At 34.0% G+C, this 16,166-nt stretch overlaps 1 protein-coding gene across 1 annotated transcript in view; it reads left to right on the forward strand.

Moving 5' to 3' along the window:
• Positions 1–16,166, forward strand: part of LOC101986552 — a 44,690-nt gene that overhangs the window by 16,629 nt on the left and 11,895 nt on the right. The window contains 1 exon segment of the mRNA XM_026777412.1: positions 14,358–14,458. Coding sequence (XP_026633213.1) covers positions 14,358–14,458 — 101 coding nt within the window.

Consider the following 16,166-nt stretch of genomic DNA (forward strand, 5'->3'; position numbering starts at 1 on the left):
AAATTCCTCAATCTTTTCAATTCTATTCACCATTGCCTTCTGCAATGTCTGAATCTCCTGTCCAGAATTATGTTCCAAAGCCTTCATTGAGGATTCTAAAGTATGAAGTTTGTCCATTAGAGATACCATCTCATCTTTGGACATAATTTTTATGGCATAAACCGTGCCTTCCTGTATTGACAATCTTTCTGTCAATCTTTCATAAGCTTTAGACAAAATCCGATTGTCACATTCAGCAGTTTTGATTCTCTCAGTTAATGTTTCATTTCCTACAGAAAGGGACTGAAGCGTATGATCCAAATCAGCTGTTCCCTCTTCCATAGTAATGAATTTCTCCTTAATATCAGCCACTAATGTTTCAGTTCCTACAGAAAGGGACTGAAGCTTACGATCCAAATCAGCTATTCCCTCTTCCATAGTAATGAATTTCTCCTTAACATTAGCCTGGAGAACTTCAAACTGATTCTTGAGAAGATTATTGTCATTTTCAATTGTTTTTAAACATTCAATCTCTGCCTTAAGAATCCTGGATTCGTCTCGTAAAGACTTTATCATATTTTTTATCTAATACTCTGTAATTAGACAAGTTTTTTTTTGTCCTTTCAAATCCAGGAAAAGTATAAATGTTTATTTGCTATATATTTTCTTGTCTAAATAGTAAGTAAAACCTTCATTTGTATAGAGGTATTACTATTAATTTTTTAAAAAATATTTTTAAGCACCATTATAATGTGCTTTTTGTGTGTGTGTGTATCAAGAAAAAGTATATAACAGCTGAAGAATTAGACTTACCTATTAAGGTGGTATTTAGAGTACAGATTACTTGACTACCTTATGTATTCTATTTACTCCTATATAAGGACGATATGATTATATCGAAACAAGTAGTTGGGCAGCTTATTAAATTCATGAAAGTCCTACTTCCATTCACCCTGGCTTTGCATGGATATATTAATACACACAAAAATTAATCAGGCAAGTGTTAAATATTTCTTCATGGTTACTATTGGAAATATATTTATCATACAGTATATTCTGATCATGAATTTCCCTTTCTCAACTACACCCTGATCCTCCTCACTTCTCCAATCACCCTTCGTTTTTGCTCTCATTATAAAGCAGATATGCATCAAAACATGAACAACAAGAAAAAAGAAAAGAAAAAACAAACATCCATAGAAAACACACAAGAAACACACACTGTTATAAAAACACATTTATTTACACAGAAATCCCATAAAAACACAAAATCAGAAACCACAATATGCAATCAAGTCCTGTAAGGTTAAAAATACATTCAAAAATTATTATGAGACAAAAAGCCTCCAAAATACCGTTGAATTATTATTATTCTTTTTTGCTGGCCATTTGTTTCAGGATATGGGGCCTGAATTTAAGTGTGATTTGTATAAACAACAAGACTCCATTGGAGAAAGTTAATTTTCCCTTTGCAATGCTTATCAATTGGAAATAGCTTCTGAATAAGGGATTGGGGTTTCTGTTGAATTCCCCACTCAACTTTGGAAATCCAGCTGGCTTAGACTCTATTCTTCTGAGATGATGTCTGCTTATGATAAAAAATTATGGTTTTTTTGGACACAGCAGGAGGAAAAATTCTGTTTTATAATACAATATCTTATTCAGTCCCAGTCCAGCTGGCATTGGTGAGCTCCCAATAGATCAGCCCCACTGTCGCAGTGAGTGGGTGCACCCCTTGCGGTCCTGACTTCCTTGCTCATGTTCTCCCTCCTTCTGCTCCTCATTTGGACCTTGGGAGCTCAGTCCGGTGCTCCAGTGTTTGGATGCTCACCTTCCTGGACCTGGATGGAGGGGGGAGGACCTTGGACTTCCCACAGGGCAGAGAATCTGGACTGCTCTTCAGATTGGAGAGGGAGGTGAATGGAGTGGGGGAAGGGGGAGAGGAGTGGGGGGAGGGGGAGGGAAATGGGAGGCAGGGAGGAGGCAGAAATTTTTTCAATAAAAATAAATAAATAAATAATATGATATCTTAAGACTGTGTCTTTTTATTGAGGAATTATTGGTGTTAAGAGTTAACAATGACAACTGTTGGTTGGTTTCTGTATTGTTATTATGTGAGTTTTCTCAATTTTTCATTTCTTTACTGGAGATTATTTATTCTTTTTGTTGTTTGAGTGTGGCCACCTTTTTAGGCTAAGGTTTTTTATTCTGGTCCCTTCCTTAGAGCTGAATTTGTAGATAGACACTACTTAAATTTAGTTTTATGTGGAATATTTTTCTTTCTACATCTATTATCGTTGATATTTTTGCTGCATATAATAGTCTAGGCTGACATATTTAGTCTCTTAGCATTTGGAGAGCAACTGTCCACACCCTTCTGGCTTTTAGAGTTTTCATTGAGAAGTCAGGTGTTATACTAATGGGTCTGCCTTTATGTGGTACTTGGTCATTTTGCTTTTCAGCTCTTAATTTCTCTTTGCTTTTTATGGTTATTGTTTTGATTATTATGTGCCTAAAGGTCTTTCCTTTCTGGTCCAGTCTACTTGGTGTTCTATGTACTTCTTGTACATTGATAGGCATTTTCTTCTTAAGGCTAATAGAACTTTTTTATGATTTTGACAACATTTTCTGGGCTTTTGACCTATTGCAACGGTTCATAGAGTTGGTCTCTTTATGGTATCCCAGATTTCCTGGATGTTTTTTACCTGGAGTTTTTCAGATTTAGCATTTTCTTTAAGTTAGGCATCTATTTCTTCTCCCTTGTCATCAAAAACTGAGATTCTGTTTTTCCCTCCTGTGTTGGTGGGGCTTATTTTAGAGATTTTTGTTTGACTTCCTAAATTTTTTCATTTCCAGTTTTATTTTAGTTTGTGTTTTTTAAAAGAGATTCTGTTTCTTTGTTAAATCCTATTGTTGTGTCATGAATTGTTTTATCATTTCATTAAACTGCATTTTCACAGATTTCATTAGATTGCCTCTTAGATGACATTTCTGCAAGTTGGTAGGTGGCAGAGAGGACTAGAGGTGGGCTAGGAGAAAAGGGTGAAAGGGGCTTTAGGAAAGAATTAAGGGGATCCTCCTCACACATTTGAGGTGGGAATCCACAGGGAAACAGAGGTATGGTATAAAGAGGCAGTTCTGTAGGGAATTGGCAGTAAGGCAATGAATCATCTGGAGAAACAGGAATGAAAGGACTAGGGGACCCTCTGTCTGAATCAGGAGTTGGAGTTTCCAGTTACTGAAATGGAACTCGGGGGCAGGCACTTATAAACAGATTGTTACTATGCTGAGCATGAAAATGAAGAGATCTTAGCAGAAGACAAGGATGAGGTGATCTGCCAACCTTAATCACTGTAAAGTGTTATCACTGGAGGTTCAGTGTAGAAAATGTTTCACGTCTGACAGAAAGGAATGGAGGTAAATTAAAAGGGGGGTCTTAATGTGCCCACAAGACATAGGAATATTGAGACCACTGTAAGCAGAGTCCTCAGGGAATGGAGGGAGGTGGTAAGTGGTCTGTCAAAGGCCTGGGGACAAGACTGAAAGAACTGTGGTGGTACGCAAGAGAGAGGGAAGATTTCCTACCACATTCCCAGTCATTTTGGACTCTTAGTTCTGAGACAGAGAGCTTAGATTTGATTGGCCTTCTGTCATGCTTGTGCCAATGATGTTAGCAATTGAATAATGGTCATTTAGACATGGCTCTTTCTATAAACCTTTCTTTGATCGTGACAGTTAAATCTGTTGCACTAAGCCAAATAGATTAACATTTTGAGGGTAGATTGTTTTCCCTTGGTAATGAATGGTGCTGTCTTATGCATGTTAAGTAGATGTTAAGCAGGAAGAAAGAAATGCCTTTTTTCAGAAAGTACTTGAAATTATTCACTTGTGTATTATTTTGTGTAGAAAATATTTACATCCAAATTGTTGACAGCATCAATTATTTCCACATTGATCAGATTCAAAATCTGATCTCCAACCCCCAGGTTAGGCTAGTTTTCAACATGAGTGAAATTCTTTCAAGTATGTTCCTTCTGACATAGTTTTCCTCCATTAACACATGCCCATGCACAATAACCAAATCCTACATTTAGAAACGTACACTTGTTTTTTAAGGACTCACATTTTTTTGGAACAAGTTCGTGAAAGATTTTTCAACTTCCATTATGTGGTCCATGACATCCATTTGTCTTTACTCATAAGGAGTACAAACAACATACACTGTATTAAGGTCTTTGAGCTATTTTGAGTTAACATATCTTTATAGGCTAAATGACAGTTATCTAATTTCATTTATCTACATGTTTTCCCAGCACTAGTTGTCAATGCTTTCTTTTCTCCAGTGTGTGTGTGTGTGTGTGTGTGTGTGTGTGTGTGTGTGTGTGTGTTATTGTCAAAAAACATGGGATTGTTTCTGTACGGACATATTTTAAAGTCTTCATTCTATCCCATTCAGTCACATGTTTTTTTTTTTTTTTTGAGTTATTTTTGCTGTTTTTTTTTGGAACACATGCCACATTTTGACATTTTGGTACTATGGCTCTGTGCTCCATGGTATTGTTTGAAATCAGGTACTATAATATGTGCAGCGATGTTCGTTCTGCTAAATATCTCTTGGGTTACTCAGGATATTTTAAGATTTCATATGAATTTTAGGGTCATGTTTTCTATTGCTACAAAGTATTTTATTTGAACTTTGAAAAAGGTTATATTGAATTTTTAGATTACTTTGGTACTGAGCCAGTATTTATAATTTTGAATTTGCCAATACATGGAAATGGGAAAGTCCACTTTCTAGATTCAACTTTCATTTTTCTTTAGTGTTTTTAAAATTTAACTGTAATAGTCTTTTATCTCATTGTTCTACTTTTCTTCCTGATATTCTATTAGCTTTTCAGGCAATTGGAAATGGAGTTATTTACATTGATTTGCTAGAAACATGCTCATTGTCAATAGTTTTTTTTTCCTTAAAATATTTACTAAATCTCAGAGTTTTCTGATAAAATACTTCAGATGTTTTAAAGATAGCATCATACAATCTATAAGATGAATTCTAGGACTCAATAAAACTATGTTGAGAACTTGGATATTCTTGTCTTATTCCTAATTATAGAGGAAATATTTTCATATTTCCCCACATTTATTATATAGAATTTCTTGTAGGTTTGTCATCTGTGGTAATGATTATCTAACAACATATTACTTCTGTACATAGCTTTTTAGAAACTTTCATCAAGAAGGTATTTTGAACTTTGTCAAAGACATGTTCTGTGTCTGTTGAGATGATCAAATTATGTCTGAAGTAAGCTGTTTATGTGGTGCATTACATTTTGTGATATGCATAAATTTAAATATGCTTATAAAGTTTGTAATGATATAGATTTGATTGTGGCTTATAGCTTGAAAATTGTTTTTCATTAAATTGGCAAAACTTTATTCGTGTACATACTCATGAGAAAAATATTCTACATCATTTTTTGATGGAGCTTTAATTGGTTTTGGTATAATAACATAAGAGTGTGTAGAATGAAGTTTATAACACATATTCTACTCACATTCCATAGAATATGCTAAACAGCATTATTGTTATTTGTTCTTTAAAGGTCTGGTAGAATTCAGTCAGGCATCTGTCTGATCTCGGTATCTTTTCCTTCTTAGTAGTAGTCTTTCTTACTGCTTTGATATTGTTGCTAGAGATATTATCAAGATACTTAAGCCTTCCTAGGCTCAATTAATATGTATAATGTGTCCTCAAATTTATCTACTTTTTATAATCTTATGGTATCAAATGTAGATTAAAAACATTCTTTTTTATTTAATTTTTATAATTTATTAAATTTATTGCATATGCATTGGTGTGACTGATATCTCACTCACCAAGATGCGACGGGGCAGTCTAGAACCTTACAACCTTCCATCTGACTCTTCTTTTTCTTTTTCTTTTTTTGGCTTTGGGGGAGCCTAGGCAGTTTGGATGCTCACCTTACTAGACCTAAATGGAAGTGGGTGGTCCTTGGACTTCCCACAGGTCAGGGAACCCTGATTGCTCTTTGGGCTGATGAGGGAGGGGGACTTGCTCGGAGAAGGGGGACTTGATTGGGAGAGGGGGAGGAAATGGGAGGCGGTGGTGGGGAGGAGGCAGAAATCTTTAATAAATAAATTAATTAAAAAACATTCTTTAATACCCTCCTGAATTTCACTAGTATATGATGTAAGTTCCTCAGTTTCATCTCTAATGCTATTCATTTGAGTCCACCATTTATTTATTTTTTTTTTAGTTTGGCTAAGATTTGTTTATTTTTTTATGTTTTGAAAAATATCTTCTCTATTAATTGTTTGCACTCTTTCAATCTGAAATATGTTAATTTCTGCCCTGACCTTTATTATTTCATTCAGCCTTCTATACTGACTTTAGTTCTGGATTTTTCTGTTTTTTTTTTTCTGTGACTTTAATATAAATCATGGAATTATATAGCATTAAATTATTATATATGTCATTGAAAAATCTGATCCATCTGATTTTTAATTTGAACATTTGTTATTATAAACTTTAGAATTTCTATTTCTGTTTGTGAAATGTTTAGGTATAATGAGGTTTAATTTTCATATGACTCTACTGTATTGTACATAAGCTTTTCTCTGTATATTTCTATATGGAGCTCTAAATGGGCATTTGGCTTGTGAATTTTCAGGGTCTGGGAAATTTTCTGTCACAATTACATTGAATAGATTTTCAGTTGTTTTAGTTTTCATCTCAGCTTTTGGATTTTTACTGAAGATGTTGCCTTGATAATTTACCAATGTTGCTACTTACTTAACTGTGTTCATTTCTGCTCTTTTGCACTTTTCAGCTGTCCTATCAGACTTTTTTTTAAAAATACACAATAATTACCATATATTTTTCTCTTTGAAATAGAGCTTATTCTCTGTTGTCTGAACTCAGATGATCCACCGTGTCATCCAGAGACAGCTTGAAATCGATCATCTTACCTTTTAAGTAAAAGCACAAATATTTTGTGGAGTCCCAAATCATGAGCTATTATTATAGAACTGACAAAATTTCTTTTGAAGTAGGAAATGAAACAGGTGCAACCAGCTTCATCAAAACTATGAAATTTGGTAAGTTATTTATTTTTATAATAACCATTGAAAATTATTTGAGATGGCATTTTCACTTATTTTAATGTATATTTACAAGATGATTAATGTTATTCATCATTTTCATCTATCTAGGTAGCATTTGTATTGTCTTTTTTTTTTGAGACATCAGGAATGCAACACCCTTGACAGTAATTAGAAACGCTGTAAAACTGAACTCAAATACACCTGAATTAGAGATAAATGTGTTCCCCAATAAGACATATGAGAATGTCATGAAATAATTGTGGATTGCCAAAGTAAGGGTAAGGATGTACTTGTCTACACAAGAGTGTCAACAAAAGCTCCAAGGCATCCCACAACATGAAGAATAGTTTTCTTATACAGATGTTAGGCCCCCAAACTGAAGAGTGTTGATGTTTCAAAATTCAGTTGTAGCTAGAAAGCTACAATTTTCTTTCAGTGAGAAATAGGATTGAACATTATCTATAAAAGACCCACTATAATGAGTTATTCCTTATCATAGATTTATGTCAAGATAGTGAAGAGACTATTATAGCAGGTTTTGTTTCTTTGGTGTTGTCTTAGATGTATAAGTTTAGGTTCAATATATTTTCTTTAATAGGCAATTTATGTCAATTCTAGGTTTTAGTAATATTTAGAATTATTCAAACTATTTTAAACCTATAAATTTCATTTAATTTTGTCAGTATTTTCAACAGTTTTATAACTTGACCTCATGAATTATCAAAATCACACCTTTAAGGAGATAGGTAAACATAATTAATATTTTAAAATTAATCAACACAAAATGTACAAAATCAGCTCAAAATGTCATTTTAAAGAAAATTCTAGTACTGAATATAACTACAGTATATTTGGTTAAATTAATATCATTACTACAGACTGCAATATAAACTGCGATGTATTTATTTTGATGAATCTTCCATTGTAGTCTATTAGATTATATGCACAGTGAAACATTGAAATATTATGTTTTCTGATTCTCTTTTAAATTTCTCTAGAATTATTAAGGATAACATGAATCTTTGCAAAGCAAGTTGAAACCAAGTGCCCTGTTTTCCCTTTACTGGTAAAACTATGCTGTTTTATTAGAAAATGTATTAATTTTGAAAATACTTAACTATGTAAAATATTCAAATATTAGTTTTCCCAAGCATACTGTTTATAGACAAAGTTTGTGCATACTATTTTATGATAGATCATGTTTTTTAAATTCCTTTTTCATTTCTTCTTTTGATGTTAACTGGTCTAGGAGATAGATAGTCTTGTGTGATATACTTAGTATTAATTTTTTTTTTCGAGACAGGGTTTCTCTGTGGCTTTGGAGCCTGTCCTGGAACTAGCTCTGTAGACCAGGTTGGTCTCGAACTCACAGAGATCCGCCTGCCTCTGCCTCCAGAGTGCTGGGATTAAAGGCGTGTGCCACCATCGCCCGGCTAGTATTAATTTTATTAGGAGCTTGGCTGAACTTTTTGTTACAGCATGAAAATATGTTAGATGAGGAGTAAAGAAAACTGTATTTTCAGTAACAAATTGAGTAATTAAAAAATTGTGATATCTTTAAATTAGCGAATTTTAAGAATTGAAACCTAAATTAATAAGTCAGTACTAGTCTTTTTCATGTTTCTTGCAGGAGAAAACATGGAAAACAAGCAGAGGCAAACAGAAAATTCAGAATCTGACATAATATTTGTGCAATCAAATCTATCAGAAGAAAGTAGATCTGAAACACTGACGGGAAAGCCACCTATCACAGGTCACGTGGGAATTAATAACCAAGATCTTCTCAAAAAGGAACATGTCATGAAAATAAGTCACCTCTAAATTTACAGAATGGATTGTTAAGCTGGTCTCACATTATACTGTGTGTCTTCAGAGAATCTTAGGGAAAATGACAAAGATATTTTACAGAATTGAGCACCACCAGAATAGTAGCAACTCCAGAGTTTAACATTTTGGAGTTTCTTTCTATAATAAATACGCTTTCAGTAGAATATTCTCTAGGCTGTTTCTGCACTGCTTCTGTGAGTTTGAATAGCTGAGTTTATTTCAATTGTAAATGGGATCAGGTGACATTTCAGAATATACAGAGATGTCTTACATTGTTACAAATCATTCTGACATTTTTCATTGTCTTTGTTTGTATGTTACAAATTCAAGAGGCCAACATCCTCAATACTAAGCTTACATGTTGCAAACTCTAATTAAGTGGATGCAAAAAGGGGGGGGAATTGTTAGTAATGAAATAATTGTGAAATAGGATAACACCAAGGAAGGGTTCTGATATTATACTCACCTGGAAAAGAGAGACTAAGAATACTGAAAAATACCTCTCCAATATAGTTATGGAGACCCCAAAGTTAAGAAAACTGATACTGAGAAATACACCTCTAACTTCCCTACTTCTTACTCTCTTGCAATGTGAAATATACATTATTATCATTATTATTATAATGCCAAGGACAACTAAATAGATTAGTCTATTCAACTCAAAAATCATAGTAAGAGAAATTGCCTATCAGATTAATAACTACATAGAAGGTATGTAATATAGACCATGCAAATAAACCAAACTATCATAGTAAACTGAACAACTAATCTGTTTTACAGTTTTTCTTCAAAGGAGCTCTTAGGAAAAATGTTATGTGCATGGAACCAAAGATAATAAATCTGTGGATTTTTATATTGTTGTTTTTGTTATTATTATTAAAGATCATTCGGTCTATATTTCTTATGCCCTTACACTGTTAGATAATGATATTTCCTATCTTTTGTAAAATATCTCTGTTAATTTTGTATGCCTTCCTTATTTCTGAGAATTCAGGCATGCAACCATTTCAATAGCACAAAGTAATGGTGAAAAAACTCTATAATCAAGTGCTTTGAACTGAAAACAGCTGCATCTGTTCCTGAGGAATAGCTTTTTTTATGTTTTAGACACAATTGTGAATAATCACAACCAAGGGAAGATGTGAGGTTACTTACATCTAGTATGGTCTAGTGTGATGATATCAAGAATATGTTCAAACCTCTTACAATTTACAGGATGTTTCCCAAAATAATTATCTGAGTCAAAATCAAAGGTTTAAGTTTTATAAAATAAACTGCTCTAACCACATATAGTACTATTTTTCTCTTCTCTTCCACTAATTATGTGGAGTATTACTAACAAAAGACATAAAAGTTTGCTCTTAAACTTGGCCTCATATACATCCAAAGAGGAGTCCACTTTAATAGTTGGATTGTTCCACACGCCATAACATTCATGTTATAATTATTCTAATCATTTAGATTAATAAGAAATAAATATAAATTCAAAATTCTTGTAACATTGAGTTACACAAACCCTTCACAAATTGTTTTATTTTGCCCATGTCTACGATGTTCATAACTTAAAATAATGTTTCATATTTAAGACCATAACATGTAAAGAACATAAAAGGAATGTTATAGATTCTGAAAAATTTGACAATAATGCATTTTAGCTAAAGCCTTGTAGTGTATTTAATTGGAGGATACTTGTTTGGTGATATTAATTGCCTTATTGAAACTGTAAGAAATATGTTTGGCATACCTTCCACAATGGTATGTAATTTTATGAAAATAGTAAAATGCTAAATATTCCTACTGATTCCCTGTACATTTTTCTCTAAATATATTCAGTCTATTAAAATAAATTTTAAGTGCTTTTCCTTTAAAAATTTAGACTGTACAATTTTAGAAATAATCTATAAACATGAAATCTATATATAATATGTACAAAATTTACATTTTCCTTTCAACCATTGCTTATGAAGTAAAGTTTCAGAACAATAGTTTATTGCAGATCGGATTTTATGATGCTTTTCTTGCCTCCTTCCATTTATGGTATCCCATGGAGAAGACCAAGGAAAAGGCCTGGTCAGTTGTCCTCATCAACATAGACTGTGAAACCCAATATGACCAAGTTCAACAGAACTGCCATGCACTAGCTGCCCATGCATGCTTTACTATTGCCAGGACATAAATTTCATTTTTTTTCATGGAGAAGCTCATTTGTCCATTTGTCTATTTTTGAGTTGTTTGTTTAGTATTGTTTTTCAGGACAGGGTTTCTCTGTAGCTTTGGAGCCTGTCCTGGAACTAGCTCATGTAGACCAGGCTGGCCTTGAACTCAAAGAGATCTGCCTGACTCTGCCTCCCAAGTGCTGGGATTAAAGGCATGTGCCCCCACCGCCTGGCTCATCTGTATTTTTTACAAAGGTTAATTATACTAAAGAACAGATATTTTTATTCAAACAATCTTAAAGTGTGAAAAAAGTGAAAAAATTAAAGATAACAAATTTGGGACACAAAATGAATACAATTCAACCAATTAAGATGTCAATAGAGTAACAAGTGTTAAGTTTACGAATGGAAATCAATGATATGAAATGAGAATTTGTTATTTATGTGAAATTTTACAAGACATAATGTGGAATTCAACCACAAAAATGTAGGAAATCTACATTCTAAGTCTAAATACTTGAAGACATACATATCTGTAGAGAGACCCCGCCTTTTGGGGCGGGACAGCCTCGGGCGAATGTTTTTACTAATGAATTGGAACGCGAGACTGGAGCCCTTCCTGTTTCCGGTGTACGGTGGATCGCTGAACTCCGGGTGTGTGAGTGTGCTTTTATATTAAAATTGTCTTCTTGTACCCACTGGCCTGGATTAATTAAATTCGCCTTCACATATCCAAGGACTATCACAAAAGCAATGATTTCAGTTGACCTAGTAGAGAACAGATAAGAAGTGAAACCTCAAAACTGTTGATTGATAGAGCATGGATGAAAACTAAGTGATCTTAATTAAGTAACTTAAATGTTTTATAAATTGTGGTGATACATGGCATAAGACTTCTTAACACAAATAGGAATGAGATATGGGTGGAATTACAAAAAATGAGATGCCAGGAATTAAGTTGCAAATTAGGAATATTTTTCAAGTTTTCCAAAGAATAATGTCTTTTCAGTAAAAAAAAAATCCCAGAAATAACTATTAAATATGAATATGGAGAATGGCATATTTTGAGGTAGCAGTAAACTGAGTTTGAAGTTCTATTTTAGTATACTTTTGATATGTACTTCCCCAATGTTTAAAATTACTTATTTTTAATGTGCTAGTTACTCTGTATATTTCTTCTTTTGAGAATTCATAAATACAGCATCTTCAAAAGAAAATCAGAATGATGTTTGCCTTTAATCAATAAGTCTTAGTTGACAATAATCATTTCCCTCCCTAAGGGACATATTATCATATTTTAAAAAATGATTATGAGTTCACACATTGAGGCTGGGATTAAAATAATAAATATCCTAGTGATAAATAATATCCCAATAATGAGACTTTAGGAATGTTACCAAATATCATTTGATGCACAAGACTGCTTCCAAATAAAGCCACATGCCTGCCACCAAATCAATAGTGATTATATTGAAAATCACTGCTCTATCACCAAGATGGCTGTTTCTCTTCCAGTGGTAAATAAGTTTTACAATCTATCTAACAACGGTGAAGTAAAGTACGTTGGTACTTGAACATGTTCTTATATGCATACAATGAAAATTCTGTAGTTGTCAGTTTCAAGGAGAATCTTCATTTCTCAAAAGGTTATGACAATCCAAAAGTGACAATCTTAGCTCTGCTGCAGTTGAACTATAAAAGTATTGCTGGTGAAGAGATAAAATCCTACATAAAATGTATTCTGCCAGACCGAAAGGGCCTCTTACCTTGGGAATATATATGTGGTTACAAATTGTAACAGAGACTGCAGTTTTGCTTTCTGGTCACCCAGACACAAATAATCACATGAAAAGTATATTAATTAGAGCACTGTTTGGCTATGAGGCTGTGACCTATTGGTAATATTCTGCTGTTTTCCTCCTTTAGCAGCTACTTGTCATCTGCCTGACTCTGCCTTCCTTCTCCTTACATTAAATTTAGTTTTCTTGCCTAGCCCTATGATGTCCTGCCATAGGCCAAAGGAGCTTCTTTATTAACCAACAGAAATAAAAAAATATTCACAGCATACAGAGAATCCCACATTAACATATCAAAGCCAAAATCTAACTTCCAGGTTTCTCTGGTTTCTAGTAACACATCATTGTTATGAATACTAACACCCCCACACTAGCTTGCTGGAACTTCTCACCTCCCCTACTATTCCTATACTATGCTAGTTCCCAGGCTGTTCCAGCTAACCAACCCTCCTTCCTTCTCAATAACTTATAACTTGCAGTACTGTCCCCACATTTTTGTTATTTTCTCTGCTCCAAAAAGATAGCCCTGGTGTTGAATTAGGAGAGCCCGCCCTTTGGGGGCGGGACAGCCTTCTTCCTGTCTATAAATTGGGGTGCACAAACGCTGGTAACCCCTTCTTCCTGGCTCCTATTTCTGGGCATCGCGGGAACTTCGGTTGCGTGAGTGTTCCATTTATATTAAAGTTGCTTTTATATTATACCAATTGGCCTGTATTAATTTGATCCGCCTTCACTTGGCGCCCATTTATATTAAAGTTGCTTTTATATTATACCAATTGGCCTGTATTAATTTGATCCGCCTTCACCCTGGCATTCAGCACTGACAATCCCTGATGCTTCTGGCTGTTCACTCTTTCACATCTGACTTCTACCCATCATGTAGTGGTATAATCAGTAGTCTCTTTAAAATGTAGTACAATGGATCAACATAGTCATTTGATATGATTTACAATTTCAGGCCAACATAAAATCCTGGTAACAATATGAGTTATTCATATCATTTTGAACCCAAAACATTTTTTTTCATTTACCAACTTCTTTAATAGAATTATACTTCAAACATACCCATGCAATATTGAATGGTGTACATCATTTAAAACCCTAGAAATAAAAGTATAAATTAATGAGAAACAAATAAAATTGAAATTTGAATAAAGCACTAGTATTGAATCTGAACTGTAATGTATTTCTTAATCACATCAGTATTTTTTACCATGAACTAAAAGAAATTGATTTTTTTTATATCAGGTAAAGAAGACCTTTTGCACAATATGCTTAGTTGTGATAGTGCTAATTATCAGACAACAACTTTTGAACAATGTGAAGTTATGGCAGGAAAACACCATAAAGAATGCCAGTCTTGGACAGAAACATCTCTGAGAAAGTCACAAGGTCATAATTTCATTAAAGGGGACAGTATTATTGATAATTGTGAGAACCCTACTCTAAAATATGACCATTTATATTTTGCAAGGCTTCTTGGAGAAGAAAATATTGAAAATGACCAGAACCAAGTGGAAAATGCATGATCCAAGTCTATGTTCAAAAGGCCACATATATCAGAAGGAAATTCAAGTGACGCATGGGTGGCAGTTCTATCTACCAGAAAACAGACAATAAAAAGAAGCAGGATTGCCCAAAATTGGAAAAAAAAGACCATGGATAGAAAGTAAGTTGTTTAAACTGGCAACATGATTGTTCCATTTTTATGGAAAGGTTTTACTGTAATTATGAGAGCAAGAGCAGCCAGAGGTATTCGAAAGAGTACAAAATAGACAAATGAGAAGTAGAGGGAACATAGACAACCTACTGGACATTGCCAGGGCTATCTGTGAGAGATAGTAGAATGTCAGGGGATAGTAAAAATAGCTAAATGAAAATAGCAGTAACTGAAGCCCAGAAGGTTGAGAATAGCCAGGTTGCATGTATTATCAGTAGCTGGAGGAGGAAATCTTTATGAGACTGGTGTGGGGCCATTGAAATGTACTTGTGAGTAGGAACTAAGGTACCCTGGAGGGTAGCCTGGACCTTGATATGCTGATAGGATAGCTATATGAGTTTTTAGTAGAAATAAAGGAAATTATTCCTTTTGGTAGCCAGGAAACTGTCATTACAAATTCTTGTAGTGACTGGCTCTTTTCAACCTACCAAAAATCTCCCCATAGTTCAAGTTGAGTTCATTTCTGGATATTTGGGATGCCTTTGCGGGTTTGTGTAATTGAAATTTCTTTTAGGAAATGCTGGAAGTCACAATTAAATTCACAGAGTAAAATATTATGTATTTTTAAAAATTTCTTTACCAAAGAATGCCTGGAATGTGCTTCAGACCATTTTGAATGTGGCATGAAGTGTTCATTAATTTTTTGACAGCCATTTTCAATGGGACTTGATGACATATCCATATATGTTTGTTTAATAATAGTCATCATTTTTGAATATACGTTTACTATTTATTGCTCTCTTTTGAAGTGTCAGATGTATATCTTCAATGTGCAAAGAAATGTTGCAATATACTAACCAAGAAGCTCTTGCCTGTAGACAATTGTGTCTATCTTTGGTTACATGTTTAATCTTAAAATAAGTTTAGGCACCATGCTATTACTTATCTACCATAGAAAAACCAAGAATGTTTATTGTTTCACAGAATTCAAAGGACACATCCCCAGTGGAATTATCTGGGCATAAATTCAGTAATGCTGATGTTAAAAAAATGTTCTAACCCTAGAACTGGTATTTCTCTTAAAATGTAAACTATGGATGATTATTATTATTACTATCATGTCAAGGGTGATTGAAATAGCTTTGTTGGTCATAAATATCACCTCAGCTCCTTGTCACACCCCTTTATCCAAAAAGTCAGTGGACTCCAATTCCCAGCCTTCCAAGCACTGACTCCTCCTCGGGGAGGGTCAGGACCATTCACTCAGGAACAAGGAACATGTGGTTTTGGGTTTGCTTGTGTGCTACCTCTGTCCTTCCCTTACCATGTTCTCCCAGCCATCCAGGACTGTGCCATCTATTAAACATGAGCAGAGGCAGGTGGATCTTTGTGAGTTCGAGGCCAGACTGGTCTACAAGAGCTAGTTCCAGGACAACTTCCAAACTTACAAAAACTAGTTTCAGAACAGCTTCCAAACCTACAGAGAAACCCTGTCAAAGAAAATGTGGTTTAATCTGGTCTGATTGAAGTTCTTTTGTGTCAATGGAGCAGATTGTCTTTTTTTTTTTATTCTTAATTTCTTTTTTTTTATTAAGAAAGAAAAAAAAATTTTCCGCCTCCTCC

This window comes from Microtus ochrogaster, unplaced genomic scaffold (assembly GCF_000317375.1).
Source record: "Microtus ochrogaster isolate Prairie Vole_2 unplaced genomic scaffold, MicOch1.0 UNK64, whole genome shotgun sequence".
In the NCBI taxonomy this organism is placed as follows: domain Eukaryota; kingdom Metazoa; phylum Chordata; class Mammalia; order Rodentia; family Cricetidae; genus Microtus; species Microtus ochrogaster.